The 21,420-nt window shown below is 44.0% G+C and overlaps 1 protein-coding gene across 2 annotated transcripts in view; it reads right to left on the reverse strand.

Annotated features, from left to right (window-relative positions):
- Positions 1-8,791: 8,791 nt before the first annotated feature.
- Positions 8,792-21,420, reverse strand: part of LOC144685649 (tubulin beta-4B chain-like) — a 38,464-nt gene continuing 25,835 nt past the window's right edge. The window contains exons 1-2 of one of the 2 annotated variants that reach the window (XM_078550401.1): positions 20,576-20,845; positions 8,792-11,743 (exon numbers count right to left, since the gene is read on the reverse strand). In XM_078550401.1, coding sequence (XP_078406527.1) covers positions 10,674-11,672 — 999 coding nt within the window. In that variant the 5' untranslated portion in view covers positions 11,673-11,743; positions 20,576-20,845 and the 3' untranslated portion in view covers positions 8,792-10,673. Of the gene's footprint in view, positions 11,744-20,575; positions 20,846-21,420 lie in introns of those variants that run through there. The other variant, XM_078550400.1, reaches the window with a different exon arrangement.

Raw genomic sequence — 21,420 nt, forward strand, 5'->3', positions numbered from 1 at the left:
AGGGAATTAGATTATTTGAAAAGGAAAGATTTCCAGGGGTATAGGGAAAAGGCAGGGGATTGGTATTAGGTGGATTGCTCCTTCAAAGGGCCAGCACAGACACTGACAGGCTGAGTGGCCGCCTCCTGTGCCTGAAAATAGGCCCTAAATTAATTTTTAGCCCATCGTCAAGAGGATGATGAAAAGCTGGGCATGGATTGTCCAATGTTGCTACTTGTAGCTAGGAGAAGGTAAGGACACAGCATTGTGCAACCACAGCACTGATGCCCAATGAAAATCAGACATGTTTGGCCAGGGAATACTCAATGTCAAATCACTGTTGTCTCTTATCACCATAATAATAACAACCAGCAGTGAGCAATATTGTGTGCAGAGGCTCTGCTTTCCACTGATTTGTAGGGAGCTCGAGGGTCGGAATTGTTCAGCACCACCCCCCCACCCCCCCACTGGTGGGACTGGAAGATCCAGCCGGTATGAGGGGCTGGAAAATTCTGAGCAAGATATTCTGTGATAAGACACCCAGACATAGAAATCTGATGGTACACACATGTGTCTTTCACTGCCTGCCAGATTGGATAGAGCATTCCCATAGATGCATACTGGAAGTTTTCAGAAAGCTTATTAGGATATTAAATGGGGCCCATGCTGACCCTTTGGTGACATTAATTTGAGCTTGTTCCTGAGTTATCAAGTCAAAAACTTGCTCAACAAATCACAGTGCCAACAGTCAACAATAAGCCTGCAGAGTGGTTTATTGAGTCATCTTTTGGGCCTCAGAGGAGGAAAAAGCACTGATGCCAGCAGTGAGTAGAAGCAGCTTGGAAAAGAAAAGAGGAGGAGGAGGGTGCTGTGCAGGAGGCCATATCCACAGTGGTTCTTCAGGAACACTTCTCGTACCTCAAAACAATGGAGGGCCACCAAGAAGGCTGTCGGGAGCTCTTTCACCTCTGGAGTTTCAAAATTATGATGGTCAAGGTCACCGCTACCCATAACTTTGATCCCAGAAAGTCATTCAAGGCTGCTGCAGGTGACAGTAGAAGCTGCATCAGGAAGACTGAGGTTCTCAATCAGGTGGAGCACCTACAGCTCTTTCCACTTGGACCAAAAAAAAAGGACAAGAAACAGTAACAGGCTTCATTCTCATTGCAGGTTTCTTCAGGGCTCAAGGGGGTCATAGAATGCACACAATGCGCTTGTGTGCTCCCATTACCAACCTCGTAGCTTCCTGTAAGGAAATGGATTCCACACTCTCAATTTCCAGCTTACTTGAAACCACTGGCAGAACATCATTGGAGGCCAGGTATCGTTCTGGTAAACCTATTTTACACTCCTAAGGCCAATATATCCCTCCGAAGGGATGATCTGATCGAAGTCCAAGATAGGAAAATATAGATTGGGAAAAACTATTTATACTGGTTGGGGAGTCTAGGACTAGGGGGCATAGTCTAAAAATTAGAGCCAGTCCTTTCAGGAGATAGGAGCTTGGAACTCTTCTGCAAATGGCAATTGATGCTAGATCAGTTATTATTAAAACTGGATGACACAAATCTATCAAAGGTTTTAAGGGATATAGGGAAAATGTGGATATATGCAGTTAGTTACAGATCAGCCATAATCTCATTTGATGTTGGAATATCTCAAAAAGCTGAATAGACTACTCCTGTTCCTAAGTTCGTAAGGGAAATGTTAGCAACAGCCTTGTTTAGAGAATGCCTATTGTGGGCAAATTGTGCTGATGTTGTGCACAAAGTGTGAAGTATGGCGAAGTGAGGGTTGCAATAGAGGTGAAGTAGGAGGTTCAGCAGTGCAAGTAAGAGAGGGGGGAGTGGTGTCGTGATTGTAGGAGAGTGAAGAAACCAGGGTGTTTTGGAGCAGTGTAACTACACATCTGAGTGGAGAGTTGCTGAGCTCAGATTCTTACCTTGACAATGCTGGTGTGATCATTGAACTTTGTTCATTATGTCACCTTGCCTTGGGAGCTCAGCTCCTGGCATAGACCTCCTCAGTGACCTTTTTCCACTGGCTGTGGTGTTGTCTCGATCTCTGACCTCATGCGAGCCACTTAGACCAACCTGGCATCAGAGAACCAAGGTGCCTGAACTGCAGCTCTTGCAACCACATCTCCCAATTTAAAGTCTTTCCTGCTACCTGCAGCCAAAGTACACTTCCCCTTTAAGACGCTTCAGTGATTTTTATCCACCCTCTAAATAGGTGTGTAGTCAATTAGTAGAACAGGTAGAGCTGGCTGTATGCCTGTCACGTTCCAATGTGGTCCCAGCATCAATTTTCTGTGGTTATTGGGATTACATGAACAGGTGTCTCACCGTATTCTCTGCCCCACCTCCCTCAAATCCTGCCCACCCTACTCCCTTCTGACTATGTTCTGCCTCTACAGACACTGCACCATTTCCAGTCTGCTCTATGCATGCTATGCCCCTCACACCCTCTGCCCCGCTCCACCTCCACTGAGCACCTATTTTTGGGAGCAATTGGGTTTCTAGGATTTTAGCACAGGTTACAGGGATAGGTTGCTGAATAATGTAAATCAGCCCTATTTTAACTACAAAATTGTGTTCAAATGCAACTCAATATAATGTCATGCATATAAAATAATAGAATATTTTATATATAATTCCTTACACCATTAATTCTTCAATGACATAACGGAAAAGTAGAATAGTGCCAAGTTTTCAGCAACCAAAATAAAAGCAAAATGCTGCAGATGCTAGAAATCTGAAATGAAAACAGTGCTAGGAAATCTCAGCGGGTCTAGCAACATCTGTGGAGAGAGAAACAGAGCTAATGTTCTGAGTCCAATATGGCTCTCTTCTTCAGAATTGCAGCTTTTTTTTAACCGTACTCTGCTCAGTATTCTGGCTAATATTTATTCTTCAGCCAACATCACGAAAACAGGGAACCAAAGGTAGTAATGGGAACTGCTATGTTTAAATTTGCCAGTGACTAGAAAGAGGCTGGAGGGAGAATGTGAAGAGGTTAAAAAAAGTGTCAGCTGGAACTCAGTGGTAGAGCTCTTCTTCAGAGACTTACACCCATAATCTAATTCTATGATGTAGCAGGTCATGTATGCCAGGCAGACTAAATCCACAAGGGAAACTTGGCCGCGTTATCACAACTGTTTTGCAATTTGTATTTATTATGAGAAGATTTGTGCACTGAATTGAGAAGTAATGAATCTGCTAACAGCTTTAGAGCTGTCGAAGGAGCCTTGGTGAATTCCTGCAGTGCATCTTGTACATGGTACACATTGCTGCTACTGTGCGTCGGTGGTGGAGGGAGTGAATGTTTGTGGATGTGGTGCCAATCAAGTGGGCTGCTTTGTCCTGGAGTGTTGTGGGAGCTGCACTCATCCAGGCAAGTGGGGAGTATTCCATCATACTCCTGACTTGTCCCTTGGAGATGGTGGACAGGCTTTGGGGAGTTGGAAGGTGAGTTACTCATTGCATGTTTCCTAGCCTCTGGCCTGCTCTTGTAGTCACAGTATTTATATGGCTAGTCCAATTCAGATTCTGGTCAATGGTAATTCCCAGGATGTTGATAGCGGGGGATTCGGTGATGGTAATGCCATTGATTATCAAGGGGCAATGGTTGCATTTTCTCTTGGAGATGGTCATTGCCTGACACTTGTGTGGCGCGAATGTTACTTGCCACTTGTCAGCCCAAGCCTGGATGTTGTCCAGGTCTTGCTGCATTTGAATATGGACAGCTACAGTATTTGAGGAGTCGCAAAAGGTGCTGAACATTGTGCAATCATCAGCGAACATCCCCACTTCTGACCTTATAATGGAAGGAAGGTCTTTGATGAAGCAGCTGAAGATGGTTGGGCTGAGGACACTGCCCTGAGGAGCACCTGTAGTGATGTCCTGGAGCTGAGATGACTGACCTCCAACAATCACAACTATCTTCCTTTGTGCTAGGTATGACTCCAACCAGTGGAGAGTTTTCCCCCTTATTCCCATTGATGCCAGTTTTGCTAGGGCTCCTTGATGCTACCGTCAGTCAAATGTGGCCTTGATGTCCAGGGCAGTCATTCTCACACCTCTGGAGTTCAGGTCTTTTGTCCATGTTTGAACTAAGGCTGTAATGAGATCAGGAGCTGGGTGGCCCTGGCGGAACCCAACTGGGCGTTAGTGAGCAGGTTATTGCTAAGCAAGTGCCGATTGATAGCACTGTTGATGACTCCATCCATTACTTTACTGATGATCAAGAGTAGACTAATGGGGTAGTAATTGGCCAGGTTGGATTTGTCCTGCTTTATGTGTACAGGACATACCTGGACAATTTTCCACATAGCTGGGTAGATGCCAGTCTTGTAGCTGTACTGGAGCAGCTTGGCTAGGGGCATGGCAAGTTCTGCAACACGTCTTCAGTACTATTGCCGGAACGTTGTCAGGGCCCATAGCCTTTGCAGTATCCAGTGCCTTCAGCCGTTTCTTGATATCACGTGGAGTGAATCAAATTGGCTGAAGACTGGCATCTGTCACAGATGGGGACCTCCGGAGGAGGCTGACATGGATCATCCACTCAGCACTTCTAGATGAAGATTGTAGCAAATGCTTCAGGCTTATCTTTTGAACTGATATGCTGGGCTCCCCCATCATTGAGGATGGGGATATTTATCAAGCCTCCTCCTCCAGTGAGTTTTATAATTGCCACCAACACTCATGACTCGATGTGGCAGAGCTTCGCTCTGTCTATCACTTGCTGCTTATGCTGTTTGGCTTGCAAGTAGTCCTGTTACAGCTTCACTAGGTTGACACCTCATTTTTAGATATGCCTGGTGTTGCTCCTGGCATGCCATCTGCACTCTTCATTGAACCAAGGTTGATCCCCTGGCTGCTGCTGATGGTCAACAGCATTTCATGGATGCCCAGTCTTGAGTTGCTAGATCTGTTCAAAATCTACCCCATTTAGCATGGTGGTAGTGCCACACAACACAATGGAGGGTATCCTCAATGTGGAGACGGGACTTCGTCTCCACAACGACTGTGCGGTGGTCACTCCTACCAATGCTGTCATGGATGGATGCGTCTGCGGCAGGCAGGTTGGTGAGGATGACATCAAGTATATTAATTGATACTATAACAAATCCCAAAATCCATAATTAACCTTACTCCCAACTACAATACCCCCTTTAAGGCAACACTTCCAAAATAGGTTTTAAATTTAAGTAGGGAAGCCAGCAAGTTACCACAGCACCTACTCGACAGTGGAATTCCAAAGGCTTTCCTCTACCTTTGAACATAGCAGACTTCTGTGAATGTGGCTGGAGGCTTCCCCAAGGCTGTTTTACACGATCTTTTTACATCTTACATGGCCTCCCAACATCACCTTCCATCCTTCTTTATTTATGTTTCTCTCTTTAATTTGTAAATGCCATTGTTCTATATGGCTTTGGAAATTTACTTTTCCCATAATATAAAAATCTTTCATGTTGCCAATATAGCAGTACCTTTGGGAAAAATAAACATACTGCTTGACCTGCTTATCTTGTTAGTTGTAAGCATCCTATCATCCCTTTGAAACCCAAACAACCCCTTCACTTATCTAAAAATGCAATTTTCCTTCACACCCTACATATTAAGCCTTCATCCACGTTTATTCATTAGCAATTCAAATGTCTTTTACCCCTAACTACTTTTGATAATTTCAAGCTTGCAGTCTAAAGGACTCTAATTCAATTAAACGACACAGACAGAACCATCTAGGTTTATGCGTGTAGGTTTATCTACATGCATAAACCTACTATACAATAAAGCACAACAATACAATTAAAAAATGTTACTTTCATGACACTAAGCTGATACTTTGGTGAAGAACTGAGGGAGTGCTGCACCACCTTTCAGATGGCCTCATCTGCCTTCTCAGAAGAACATAAAAGATTCCATGGCACTATTTGAAGAGTTCTCCATGGTGCCCTTGCCAACATTTATCCCTCAACTAATGTCACTAAAACAGCTTACTTGGTTATTGTTTCATTGCTGTTTGTGGGGATAGTGCACAAATTGACTGCCACATTTCCTTCATTACAACAGTGCCACAACAGCAACCTCTATTTATATAATATTTTTAACATAAAACATCTTAAGATGCTTCACAAGTGTTATGAAGCAAAACTTGACACTGAGCCTCATAAAGAGGTATTAGGGCAAATGATCGCATGTTTAGTCAAAGAGAGAGTTTTAAAGGAGCGCCTTAAAGAGAAAAGCGAGGTAGAAAGGCGGAAAGGTTTATGGAGGAAATTCCATAGCTAAGGGTCCTGGCAGTTGAAGACATAGCCACCAATGGCCAAGCATTTAAAATTGGAAATGGTAGGGTTCTGATTTAGAGGAGAAGGATATTTTGGAGGGTTGTGGGGTTGGAGGTGGTCACAGAGATGGGGAAGGATAAGGCCATGGAGGAATTTGGAAACAAGATTGAGAACTAGAAGCTAAAGTAAGTCAGCAAGCACAGAATTGATGGGTTGAATGAGGCTTGGTGTAATTTAGGACATGGGCAGCAGAGTTTTGGAATGACCACAATATACATAGGGTAGAACATGGGACGAATACATTGGGATTTAAGTCTAGAGGTAACATGGGAATGGATGAGGGTTTCAGCAGCAGCTGATCTGAGGCAAGGACAGAATTGGGTAATGTTAATGAGGTGAAAATAAGTGGTCTTGGTCATGTTGTGGATGTGGTTGGAAGCTCATATGGTCAATTATGATACACAGGTTGTGAATGGTCTGGTTCAGCCTCACACATTTGCCAGGGAGAAGGATGGAGTCAGTGCTAGGGAATGGAGTTTGTCACTAAGACTAAAGACAATGGCTTTGGTCTTCCCAATATTTAATGGTGAGGTGATAATGACTGCCCTTGACATCAAGGCAGCGTTTGACCGAATGTGACATCAAGCAGCCCGAGCAAAACTGGGGTCAATGGGAATCGGGGAAAACGCTCCGCTGGATGGAGCCATATCTAGCACAAAGGAAGATGGTTGTCAATCATCTCAGTTCCAGGACATCACTGCAGGAGTTCCTCAGGGTAGTGTCCTATACACAACCATCTTCAGCTGCTTCATCAATGACCTTCCTTCCAGCATAAGGACAGAAGTGGGGATGTTCCCTGATGATTGCACAATGTTCAGCACCATTTACGACTCCTCAGATACTAAAGCAGTCCATGCCCAAATGGAGCAAGACCTGGACAATATCCAGGCTTGGGCTGACAAGTAGCAATTAACATCCACGTCACATAATTGCTCCAACAAGAGAGAATCTAACCATTGCCCCTTGACATTCAATGGCATTACTGTCACTGAATCACCCACTATCCACATTCTGGGGCTTACCATTGACCAGGAACTGAACTGGACTAGCCATATGACTACTGTGTCTACAAGAGCAGTTCAGTTGCTGGGAATCCTGCAGCGGGTAACTCACCTTCCCCAAAGCCTGGCCACCATCTACAAGGCACAAGTCAGGAGTGTGATGGAATACTCCCCACTTGCCTGGATGAGTGCAGCTCCCACAAAGAAGCTTCACATCACCCAGGACAAAACAGCCCGCTTGATTGGCACCCCATCCACAAAAATTCACTCCCTCCACCACCGACGCACAGTGGCAGCAGTGTGTACCATCTACAAGATGCACTGCAGGAATTCACCAAGGCTCCTTAGACAGTACCTTCCAAACCCATGACCACTACCACCTAGAAGGACAAGGGCAGCAGATAGATGGGAACACCACCACCTGGAAGTTCCCCTCCAAGTCACTCACCATCCTCACCTCGAAATATATCGCCATTCCTTCACTGTCGCTGGGTCAAAATCCTGGAACTTCCTCCCTAACAGCACTATGGGTGTACCTACACCACATGGACTGCAGCGGTTCAAGGCAGCAGCTCACCACCACCTTCTCAAGAGCTATTAGGGATGGGCAATAAATGCTGGCCTAGCTAGGGACACCCACATCCCATGAACGAATATAAAAAAAAAAATTGGAGGAAATTTCTGCTTGTCCAATGCTGGATGTTGGACAAGTAGCCTGATAATTCAGAGACAGTGGAGTTGTTGAGAAATGTGGTGTAGAGCTGGATGTCATCAGCAGACACATGGAAACTGACATGTTTTGGATGATGCTGCCAAGGTGCAGTGTGTAGATGAGAAATAAGAGGAAGCCATGAATAGATGCTTGGGAAACTACAGAGGTAACTGTACAGTGCAGGAATTTCAAAGGTACCTAATTGGCTGTAAATCCCAAATATTTCTGGCGAGTGCGTGCACGCACACACAAATTACTGGGGAGCCATCAAAAAATTTAGGACAGAGGTTCAGGTACAGTTATTTAATTGGTCGTTCAGGTCAGGTAGCAGAACCCAGGGTCGCAACTCAAAAAGACTTAGGTTCCAGAGGTAGACGCCAGGCTGAAATGGGGGATTCCATAAGCAGCCACTCCAAGTGCTCAGGAGTTCCATCAGGAACCCCTCAAAAAGTCACACGGGTCATGACTTAACAGAATCTAGCTTCAGACTTCAGCGTCAGATCCCCATCACTAATTTTAAGAAAATATTATTAAAAGGGGTCAGAGATTCTGTTAGTGAGCACGGAAAGGGGAACTATACAAAGTCCTGTGGCAGTGAGCTAGACTTCATCTCCTCCACTAGCAGTCAGACTAAAAATCTGCCTCAACGTAAACTCAAATCGCTCCTCCTAACTTTTGAACTCACAAATGCAAAGTAGTTTGTGTGCCAGACTGAGCTGCAAGAGGAGGATTCCTTTGGTGGTGCTGGAGACGGAGGCAGAGATCTTACAACAACCCTAGTTCTCATCTGTGCTGAGAATTGCACTCCCAACCAATGAGACTTAAACCTGACATAAAATAATGGAATTGGAAAGTTGACTAAGAATTCACAATGAGAAAAGTTGACACAAAAGTGACTGAGAAGAAAACGTGTGAACAGGAAGCAAGATTTGTGGGCATGAAATACACACCAGATATGAAATTTTTAATCTCTCATCTATCCAATGGTTTGCATCTTTCGCTTCTGCCAATTCTCCTAGCTTACCTACTCATTCATTGATAACTTTTCTTCATGCGGTATGTTTTACATAGAATTTACAGTGCAGAAACAGGCCTTTCAGCCCAACAGGTCCATGACTGTGTATACGCTTCAAACGAGCCTCCTCTCACCCTTGTCATCTAACTCTATCAGCATAACTTTCTATTCCTTTCTCCCTCATGTTTATCTAGCTTCCCCTTAAATACATGTTTCTGAAGTGACAGCTTCATTTATTTGTTTATTTCCTCCTTTAGCATATCATACTTCTTAGCTGTCGCTTTGGAAACAGGATGCTTCAATCTTATGATTGACTATTACAATGTACAGTGCATCATACTGTTTGCAGTGATCTTGGGTGACTGGACATCATCAGATTTTTCCTCAATCTACTTTTCTGCTGGCTTGTTGGGAGTGAAGTTGGTTTTTAGTCTTTTTTTTTGGTGGTGGAGGGGAGGGCTTTGGTGGTCGTCAACCAGCAGGGTTGTCAACTTCAGCAGATGGAGCAAACATTTGCTGAGCACACAGTTAGCTGACCTCTAACCCCATCAACAGTGGAACCAGTGACTGGTAAAATGGCGTTACTTGTTTCTACTGAGTCAGTCATAGCTCAGTGCAATGTTCTTGGCTGTGAGTCAGAAGGTCATGGATTCAAGACCCCTTCCAAAATCTTGAGCACAAAAGATTATGCTGACACAACAGCACATTACTGAGGGAGTACTGAACTATCAGGGGTGCTGTCTTCCAGATGAGATGTTAAACTGAGGCTCTGTCTGTCCTCAGGTGGAATTAAAAGGTTCCATGGCACTATTCGAAGTTCAGGACAGTTTTCACTGGTGCCCTGGCCAATGTTGATCCCTCAATACCTACAACTGATTATCTGGTCATTATCATACTTTTTTAAAAAATTCTTTCACAGGGCTGGGATTTTCTGGTCTCACCTGTGGCAGGAACCATCGTGGGTGGCATGGAAAATTGACAAATCAGCCAAAGATCCATTGACTTCGGGGGAAAGTTTCCGGTCCATGGTGGGTGGGATTGGAAAATCCCAACTGGAATGTGGGCGTCGCTGGCTGGCATTTAGTGCCCATCCCTAATTGCCCTTGAGAAGGGCAATACTGTTGTTTCTTGAACTCTGCTGTGTGTACATTTGGCTGCTGCATTTCCTACACTGTAAGAGGGACTGCACTTCAAAAAATACTTCATTGGTTGTAAGTGCTTTGGAACATCCCGAGACTGTGAAAGGTGATATATAAGTAGGAGCTCTTGCTTTCTTAGCCCAGACAGATATTTTCAGACACAATACTGAACTCTTTTCCTAGGATAAGAATCTTTTGCCAGTACATTACCTGGATTTCAGGGATATTAGAAACATAGAAAGGGAGCTCTGTGGGAAAAGGGCTAATTTGGATTACAGGACTTCTCCTAGCTGTATAGTTAATATGCTACTACTACACATAATGTGTCAGCTCTTTAACAAGTCAATAACTCAAGTACTGTCAGGTGATTTTAATTAAGTCCATTCACTATCAAGATGAGATCATGTGAATAGTTGCAGGAGAGAGAGGTCTTGATTAAAGAGACCTGTAAAGAATCAGGAACTCAAAGCAATGGTGTTCAGGGCTCATCATCATCATCATCAACTTCCTCGACCTGATACGGAGACCCTTCATTCACGCGAACATCCTGGTAATACTGGTACTCCGCTATCAGGTCAAGCATGTCACCTTCAGCATCGGTAAACTCCGCCTCATCCATGCCCTCACCAGTGTACCAATGCAAGAAGGCTTTCCTGCGGAACATAGCAGAAAACTGCTCACCAATGCGCTTAAACAGCTCCTGGATGGCCGTTGTGTTGCCAATGAAAGTAGCTGCCATTCTGAGGCCTCGTGGTGGGATGTCACAGACAGCTGTCTTGACGTTATTGGGGATCCACTCCACAAAATAGGGGCTATTTTTGTTCTGGATGTTCAACATCTGCTCATCCACCTCTTTCATGGACATGCGGCCCCGGAAAACAGCAGCAACGGTCAGGTAACGGCCATGGCGAGGGTCACAGGCAGCCATCATGTTCTTGGCGTCAAACATCTGCTTGGTGAGCTCGGGTACGGTGAGGGCACGGTATGGCTGGCTACCACGGCTGGTCAGAGGAGCAAAGCCAGGCACAAAAAAATGTAGGCGGGGGAAGGGGACCATGTTCACTGCTAGTTTACGCAGGTCAGCATTCAGCTGACCAGGGAAACGCAGACATGTTGTTACACCGCTCATGGTGGCCGATATCAGGTGGTTCAGGTCGCCATAACTTGGAGATGTCAGTTTGAGGGTTCGGAAACAGATGTCATGGAGAGCCTCATTATCAATACAGAAGGTCTCATCTGTATTCTCTATGAGTTGGTGAATAGACAGGGTGGCATTATAAGGCTCTACCACAGTGTCCGATACTTTGGGCGAAGGTATAATACTGAAAGATAGCATCATTCTGTCAGGGTATTCTTCACGGATTTTGTTGAGGATGAGAGTACCCATGCCAGCACCAGTACCACCACCCAGTGAGTGAGTGATCTGAAATCCCTGGAGGCAGTCGCACCCCTCAGCCTCCTTCCTCACTATATCCATGACTGAGTCGGCCAACTCGGCTCCTTCAGTGTAGTGGCCTTTGGCCCAGTTGTTAGAGGCACCGCTACGTCCTAGAACAAGGGATGTCAAATAAAAAGTTTTACTAGAAGACATGAACAGTCAAGGTTGAAAGGCCATTTGGCCCAACAAGCTCACCTCCCTCCAGTATTCTAAATCCTGCAGCTAGCAGTCTGAACACCCTTCATGACATTGTTTTGAATACCTGGTGTGGCAGAACGTTCCAAATACTTGTCACCCTTTCAGGAAACAACATTCCAATACCTGCTTAAATCAAGTTTTCATTAATTAAGATCCTTTGGTTCTCTTTACAGTGAATTAATATTGCAGGTTTTTAAACAACTTAATATTTTATATCTTTCCTCAAGGTTGCCCTTAGCCTTCTCTCAAGATGCTAGAACTTAGCTCCTTCAAGCTTTCTCAACTCACCCCTTGACATTTGGAATGATTCTTCTGCTCTTTTCTGCATGCCCCCCTGCTAATACACATATCCTTTTTGAACCATTTGACTTATATAAAACACATCACTCGAAGTGTGCTCTGAACATTGTAGCAGGAATTCACAGTACGACTCTTATTCTGGCATCACACCCCAGAATTCTAACCTTTTTAAAACTGTCTTAAGTCTATATTTTACTCCCAGGTCCCTCACCAAGTCGTCACCCTGTGCCAATTCTATTCCACTCGTTAACTACATGGGTAGTTCATCTTTACTCCTAAGTTGGGTAGCCCGGCTCACAACCCACCTTGGGAGAAACTCCCCCAAATGGCGGAATCTTTGCTTCCTGTGGGGTGAGGGAGAGAGGAGGGTGGGTGCATAATGGAGTCAGGCCTGTGCCCCGGATCAGATCGGAGGAGGCCTCAGTGGTTGCCAACTGCCAAGATGGGCTGTTATACCCGAGACTTTGTCCCAGTTATTTTGTTAAATTTTAGGCCCTCTAGCCCTCACCCACTCCCCATGGCCCTCTCATATCCTCCATGCCAAATTAATGCCAATTTATGGCAACCTAGCCACCCATCCACCACCCTTTGACATTACACCCTTCCTTGCAAACTCACCCAGTATCCACCATGGCAGACCTCAGGAGCCATATTGAGAGCAAATAAAATAGAGTTCTAAATATCTATTTCACCTTTTTCTATAGTAAAATTAACACTCCCATTCATGAAAGCCCATTCAAAACATTTTAATCCTTCAAGTACTTAATCCTTTACAAAAACAAACAGTTGTATTCATAGACAAAAACAAACAGTTGTATTCATAGATAAAAACAAAAAACTACTGCGGATGCTGGAAATCCAAAACAAAAACAGAATTACCTGGAAAAACTCAGCAGGTCTGGCAGCATCGGCGGAGAAGAAAAGAGTTGACGTTCAGGACTCGAAACGTCAACTCTTTTCTTCTCCGCCGATGCTGCCAGACCTGCTGAGTTTTTCCAGGTAATTCTGTTTTTGAGTTGTATTCATAGCCCTACTTCAAAGAAAGCTAATACTTTATTAACCTCTGAACTGTCAATCAAACTGTGAACTGTGGAAAGCAGCCAAGCATTAATAATGGTATAATGATAGCCCTTGAGGTAATGTCAACAAACAGCTATTGCAACTGATAGACCAGATTTTTTTTTCAACTTTCAGTGGCACAGGCAACCTTCTTTTAAATTGAAGGGCTGGGGATTTGAGTAACTTCACAGCTTGAGTTTTTTTAACCTCTTACTGACACAAGGAGGCTTTTTTAAATCTTTAAAGGGCTTGGGATTTAAATAACCTGACAGTCCTCGAGACCTTGCCTGCCTTTCAAGAGCTTTTACAGCTACTCTAAAAGTTCGTAACTCCACACTGCGGGTTAAAGTCCCCGCTACAGTGAAAATGGGATCTGTTTGAACTCAGCACTGAGTTCAAATATACCTGCTGAGTTTGGGTTCCCCGCATGTGTGAATCACACCTCATCTCCTTTCCTCTATTGGTGAAAATGGGGTCAGTTGGAAATGAGGGAAGGACTTCCAAATCTGGGTCCCGTCATTTTCAAAGGTCTGCATGACTGCAAAAATCCGGGCCCTAGAGAGAAATTTAGATTAGCTATGAAGCTGGGTGAAGAAATAGCAAATTAAATTCAACACAAATATAAAAGCATTGTGCAAAGGGCAAAAAAGTGGAATGTAATTATGCAACAAATGTGATTAACAATTTGAAATTGATTTATAGCCCAATATCTCCAGTGTATAAACGTAACAAGAAATAGAATGTGGAATTCACTATCACAGAAAGCATTTGAAGTATATAGCATAGATGTATTTAAGGGAGAAGGGAATAGTTACAATGGTAGATTTACATGAAGAAAGATGGGAGGAGGCTTGAGTGGAGTATAAACATTGGCATGGAGTGGTTGAACCAAATGGCTTGTTTCTGTGCCATATATCCTATGTAAATAGGAACAGGACTAGGCTACATGGCTCCTCAAGCCTGCTCATCATTCAATAAAATCATGGCTGATCTGATCTTGGCCTCAACTTCACCTTCCTGCCTATTCCTCATAATCTTTGACCCTCACACAGTCCAAATATTTCTTTCTCAATCTCAAATATATTCAATAACTCAGCCTTCACAGCCCTCCGGAGTGGAGAATTCTAAAGATATGAACCTCAGAAGAAATTCCACCTCCATAACTCATCAGAAACAATGCCCTCCTAGTTCTCGATTCCCCCATGAGGAGAAACATTCTCTCAGTATCTACCCTGTCAAGCACCCTCTTTTAAGTATCAATAAGATCACGTCTCATTTTTCTAAACTAAGTATAGGCCCAACCTTCCCTCTTATGACAATCCCTTCATCCCAGGAATAAACCTAGTGAACCTTTTCTAAATTGCCCCAATGCAAGTAAATCCCTCCTTAAATGGAGACCAAAATTGTATGCAGTACTCTATGTGCAGTCTCAACAATGTCCTGTACAGCTGTAGCAAGACTTCTCTATTTTTATACCCCATCCCCCTTGCAATAAAGGCAATTTGCCTTCCCAATTACTTGCTGTACCTGCATGCTAACTTTTGTGATTCCATGTACGAGGACACTCCAGATCCATCAATACTTTAACTTTCTGTGGTTGCTCCATTTAAATATTTTGATTTTCTATTATTCCCAGCAAAGGGGATGACCTCACATTTCTCACATTATACTCCATGTGACATTGTTTTCCGTCTCATCTAACCTATGTATATCCCTTTGCAGACTCTGTGTCCTCCTCACAATTTGTTTTCCCACCTACCTTTGTATCGCCAGCAAAGTTAGCTCAGTTCCTTTATCATTGTAAAATGTTGAGGCTCCAGCACTGATCCCTGTGGCACCTCACCAGTTCCAGTTTGCCATCCTGAAAATGACTCATTTATCCTGACTCTGTTTTCTGTTAGTTAGCCAATCTTCTGTTCAAGATGTAAAGAATCAGGAACAGTCGTGATCTTCACAACCAGCTGAGATACATCTATCATGCATGAACGAGATGTGCGTGCACTGGGTAAGACACAGCAGACTGGTGAACAGGGACTGCTGGTGTTGGTGGTAGCCATTCTCCAAAGGGCCAGCTCTTATTCTGCTTGAGTCGATGAGGTTTGAGGCGTGACCCTCACAGCCATGTTGTGCGGTACCTGTAAGGAAGGTGGGCCACCAGTCAGGATTGCAGTGGACATAGATGGTTTCTCTTGTGAAGCATAGACATTGTGAGTGAGTTCCTGTATCAGCTGGAGGTAGGAGTGGGTTGATTCAGTTCATCATGCTCTTGTGAATCAGAAGGTTGTGGATTCAACTCCCATTCCAGAGACTTGAGCACAGAATCTAGGCTGACACTCCAGTGCAGTAGTGAGGGAGTGTGGCATTGTTGAAGGTGCCTTTTTCAGATGAGATGTTAAATCAAAGTCCCACCTGCCCCCTCAGGAGGACGTAATAGATACCACCACTCTATTCAAAGAGTTGGAGAATTCTCATTGTCATGGACAATATTTATCCCTCGACCAATATCACCAAGAGAGATTATCTGGTCATTATCACAATGCTGTTTGTTAGTCACATTTCCTATATTACAACAGGTCCTACACCTCAAAAGTGCTTTAGTAGCTGTAAAGCATTTTGGGACATTGAGGTTGTGAAAGGCATTAATACATGTTAATCTTGCTTTCTTTTGGTCCGTACATTTTACAGTGAGGGTGTGAGTGGGTATTATACATCTCACGCGGTGCTAAAATGATCTCGTCTTCCTTCCTTTTCTCCCTCCCTCCACCGCAAAAGATAACCATATTCCCAAAGGGAAACTCACTGTGATCTCTCTAGAACATTGAGGAGGAGCATAAAACACAGGCACCCAACAACAAAGGGCATAAAACAGATGGTGAAACAGCAGGAAAACAAAAACAGCCAAACATTCCAACTGTAATAGTAACCAGGTGATTTAAAAACACTTCTGCCTTTCATTTATCATCTAGCAACACTGGATGGCTGTTTGACAGTGTGAACACTGGGTTGGGGGTTATTCTTTCTCTTACACACGTGGCTGAGAGGGTTACACCTCAAACCTCATTGAATCAAGCAAAATAAGAGCTGGCCCTTTGCAGAATGGCTGCCACCAACACCAGCAGTCCCTGTTCACCAGTCTGCTGTGTCTTGCCCAGTGTGCGCACATCTCGTTCATGCATGGTAGATGTATCTCAGCTGGTGGCTGAGAAGGACAATGTTGGTGACCACTGTTGTGGTCAGTACAGTAGGGTGCTGAGCTGGGAGGTGATCTACAAGCAGAAATACATATAGTGCTGTCCTTATGAGCAGCCTTTATATGCAAGTTACAGAAGGAAGATCAGAATGCTTCACTACATAGTTTTCAGAAAGTGAATCAACAACTGATTCACTGAGATTCATAGGATGAAAAGAAACAGGAGAAAGTTCCCCAAAACCATCAGCTGTGTCCAGTACTCCAGCTTTGCCAACTCTAAAACTCCTCAAAACTTGCAAGGCTTCCTCCTCAGAATTCATTGCTCCTGTGCACGTTTTCTCTTATGCTGTGAGCCATTGTCGCAGAACCAGAATACAGCGAGAGATTAGTTGCTGTGATGCTTTCTAATGAGATACAATCTGCAGTGGCTACTGTTTCAGACAGGGTAGAGATGATGCAGATGGTTCCCCCTTATCCCATCTCTCGATTTACTGAAGACACATGTTTTAAAAGGAAAAGGTTTTTTTTTCCATCCTAAGCCTTATTAAATGTCCTTATCTGAAACCTAGTTTCTGTCATGTGACCAGAGTGTTCCTGTCCATTGTCTTAACTAGGCCATTGTTAAATAATGGGGTCCAAGTTTCATCCATTCTCATATTACTGTGATAGAATAGAGATTTTCACACCCATCCTCTGGAATTCCACTCCGCAGCTGAAAAATCTGCAAGCAGTATTGTGAAACGGTTTCTTTAATTATTTGGAGAGGAGCCGCCATTAAGCACAGAAAAGGTCTGTTGCATTTTAATGACTTCTCAAAGATATATCCTGAAAGTTTATTTGCATTTTAATGTCTTGTCCAGACATGAAGTTTAGCTCAGCGGTCTTGTGTAGTTTCATATGTATTGATAGGAAAGAAAAAGGTCACCTGACCTCTCAACTCCATTTTGTTTTACAGTAGTGTACATTTTGAATTTATACTCCATAAGTCCATATTGTGTGAGCATGACACTATCATGACAAATCCCTGTGTCAGAGAACTGCATGAGGTAGATGGGTTATTGGGCAGGTCCCATGTAGGATGTGGGTGAAGAAACAGTTCCAAATGAATGCCAGAGATACTCACTTCACCCTGCTTTTGTTCATTGTGTTCTGCCCTGCAACATGTTCTAACTCGAGTTTCACAATTTTAAACTTGACTGTGTCTCTTACCAGGGAAGAGTAGCTGAGGCAGTTTCCCACTGCCATCCTCATGGATTTTACTTCCTAGGTAGGATACGATGCTAAATAGCCCCATATATCCCAATGATGGGGGTGGGGGGAGCTGGCACCCATCTGATGCAAATAGCCTTGCTGGATGTCAACCCAGTCTTCAGAACCAGTGATCCAGTCTGACTCAGAAGCTGAGTCAATCAGAGGATTTAAAGACTTTATTCTAGTTTCCACTCAACAGAATTTGTCTGGAGTGGGACTTGAACCCTTCAGCTTCTAAATTGGAGGCAGGAATGCTACCACTGTGCCAAAGGGTCACTGCATTCATCGTAAGAATGCCAATTTAATAACATATTTTAAGGCGGTGATGTTGGGGAATGGTAATAAGTGCTATAAAATGCTTAGTACATTGAATTAATGGAAAGTAATAGTGGGTTCTCCTACCTTGCCTGGCCTGGTGAGGTATAAAGTCATGAGGTATGAGGTCTAAAGGCATTGCCTTCAGATGCACGCTTAAGGCTCAGAGTTGGGAGCCATTTGTTTCCATTCTCATTTTCGGATGGGTCCTCCAGTCCTCTCAGGATTCAACTTGCTCCTGTCTCTCACCTGTAATGGCAGCATTTCTATGGCTTAATTTCTCTGAGCTGCTGAACTTCTAGATATTGTGTAGTGCTAGAAGCTCACCAAACTGTTCCTCCAGTGGTTTCAGCATGGTAGGGGGGATCACTGTGGTTCAGTCAAGTGTTTTTTGAGGAGCCTGTGGTTGGTGATTTCTGGCCTGGATGCAGGTTGCAGCAATCTGCACACCTCACAGGGCATTCTGGCCCAGCCCAGCCCAGCCCAGTTGGCTTTCTAGTGTTGGTCAAGGAGTCCAGATGAGTGAGTGTTCATCGTGAGGGTTGACAACATGTTTCTTGGCCTTTGTGTGAATTTTTCCTCCTCTCAGCATACATTCAGAACTTCTGCTAATCAGCAGGACGTCTGTGGTCTGACTGAAATCCTTGACCATTTGCTTTCCTGACCTGTCCAAAGTACAGCAGACAGTTGATCCTGAGCCTGCATGGTTCCAGAATATGGATCCCAGAGAGGTGCCAATACTGACACCACAGATTCCTGCAGGGAGGGCCCAGCTGCAGTGTCCATTGAGGTAATCACATGTTCCATGGTTGACAGCAATATGTCAAAACCATGCACAACCCTACACAAGTCAGTATGTACTCCTGCACAGTGAAATGCAACAAAAACTCCCAATCAGTCCAATGCATTTAAATAGCATCTCTCTATTAAAGGCTGTGCACCTCAAGTTCTGCATCTCTGTCCAATGGAGTTAGGATGCAAGAATGCCACCTCCAGATATAGTTTTACCTCCAGTTCACAGACCATTGAGCCCACCACTTTGTAACTTTTCCTCCAATTTTGAGTGATCTCAATCATATGCCCAATAATCATCTCTAATGATAGGGCAGAAAGCTTGAGGATAGCCTCACAATGAAGCATAGGTAGACTTGGGCAGGAATGACAAAAGTTACGGAGTAAGATCCTAAACACCTCCATCTGCAGCAAAATGGATGAAACCCAGTTCAAGATTATACACCACACATAAACTTCATAATTTCCATCCCACCAGATGGCCATGGTCAGAAGATTACCTTCCTACTGCCAGGTTGCAATACCCATTCATACTAGTTAGCAGTCCAGAAGACCACTAAATATGAATGGCTTTGTTAATCTAGAAGACCTTGGTTGGTGCTGCTGAGCCTGCCCACTGGGGAAGGTGAGCACCACCTGCCCTCCCCACCCCTAAAGCATGCACACTAGCTGCAGTATGACACATCACCCTCCAATGTAGCATGGTCATTCGCTTCAACATCCTCCATGGATTGCCCTTGTTTGATTCTACCACTAACTGTCCTAAAACAACCAACAGATCTGAAGCCATAGCCTCTTCTCCAGCTCCCTCTTCACTCCCCAGTTCTCCAAGGATCCATCTATTTCTCTTCCTCATCTACATTTTGCCGTTTGATGATATCCATAGACAGATGCTCGCCTGAATGTTGATGACATCCATCTCTAACTCTCCATCACATTTTTTTCCTTTATTCTTTCATGGGATGTGGGCGTCATTGGCAAAGCCAGCATTTGCTGCCCATCCCTAACTGCCCTTGAACTGAACATTTCAGAGGACAGTTAAGAGTCAACCACATTGCTGTGGGTCTAGAGTTGCACGTAGGCCAGACCAGGTAAGGATGGCAGATTTCCTTCCCTAAAGGTCACCATTACTGAGACTAACGTTATATTCTAGATTTATTAATTGAATTCAAATTCCATGAGCTGCCATGGGATTTGAACCTCTGGATTACTAGTTCAGTGACATTACCACTTACGTCACCATCTCCCCACCTTCTCTTGTCCCTAATATCAACTCCAATTATCTGACTGCCTGTCTGATGAGATAGTATTTTATTTTCTCCAAGTGAATATCAGATGGATCAAAAAACCATCATTTTTGGCACCAGCACACCCTTCCCATCAACTGTTGTCTCCTCTTCTACCCACGCTCTCAAGCTGATCCAGGCTACGCACAGATTAATTGATTGAAAGAAGACATTGTTTGAACCAAACACCATATCATGTCTGTCACCAAAAAAACAAAATATAACAGCAAAAAGTTAAATTCACATAGCAAAATCAGGCCCTCAAAATGTCCAAGAGCAATTCATGAACAATGGATTACTTTTGAAGTACAATTATTATTGTTATATGGATAAATGCAGCGTACAATTTGTGTACACTAAGGTTCTACAAATACCAAATGAACAAATAACCTCTATCTTATTCAGGCTATATGAAGAAACTCCGCTAAAACTTAAAAATAATGGAGATTTACAAACTTTCTAGTGTGTAGATAAGAAGCAACTATAGTGCATTCCACAATGAGCCCTCATATACAGCAGAATTAGGAGGAGGAGAGACCATCTGAACTTACAGGGCATAAACAGTGGGTAACTCTCCAGTGACTGGAGTCACATCTGGTGCAAAGGAAGATGGTTGCGGTTATTGGAGGCCTATCGGTTTAGCCACTGGAAATCACTGGAGTTCCTCAGAGCAACATCCTAGGCCCCATCTTCAGCTGAGTCATCAATGATCTTCCCTCCATCATAAGTTCAGAAGTGGGTTGTTTGATGATGATTGTAGTTCAGTTCCATTTGCAATTCTTCAGAATGAAGTAATCCATGCCCAAATGTAGCAGTACCTGGATAACATCCAGGCATGATCAGATAAATGACAAGTAACATTTGTGTCACACGCGCCGGGCAATGACCATCTCCAATAACACAACCAAACCATCTCCCTTTGATATTCAGTGGCAATATGATGAACTAAATTCCCCACTAGCAACATCCTGGTGTTTACCATTGACCAGAAACTCAACTGGCCTAGCTTCATAAATACTGTGGCTACAAGAGCTGGTAAGATGCTGGGAATTCTTGGGTGAATTGCCCACCTCTTGACTCCCTGTCCACCATCAACAAGGCACAAGTCTGGAGTGTGATGAAATACTCCCCACTTGACTGGATCAGTACAGCTGCATCATCATTCAAGCAGCTCAATACAATCCACGACAAAGGAGACCGCTTAATCTCTACCCCTTCCACATTGGCACACATATGCAGTGACAAGTTAGCAAGGTTTCTTCGACAGCACCTCCTAAACTGGCAACCTCTATCGGATAGAACAGGAGCTCCTGAACTGTGGGTAGTGATCCCAATGTCTGTGGCGGGAGGGGGGGTTGGGAACTGTGTGCGTGCGTGCGTGCGTGCCTGCGTGCGT

This window comes from Cetorhinus maximus, chromosome 10 (genome assembly GCF_964194155.1).
Source record: "Cetorhinus maximus chromosome 10, sCetMax3.hap1.1, whole genome shotgun sequence".
Lineage (NCBI taxonomy): Eukaryota > Metazoa > Chordata > Chondrichthyes > Lamniformes > Cetorhinidae > Cetorhinus > Cetorhinus maximus.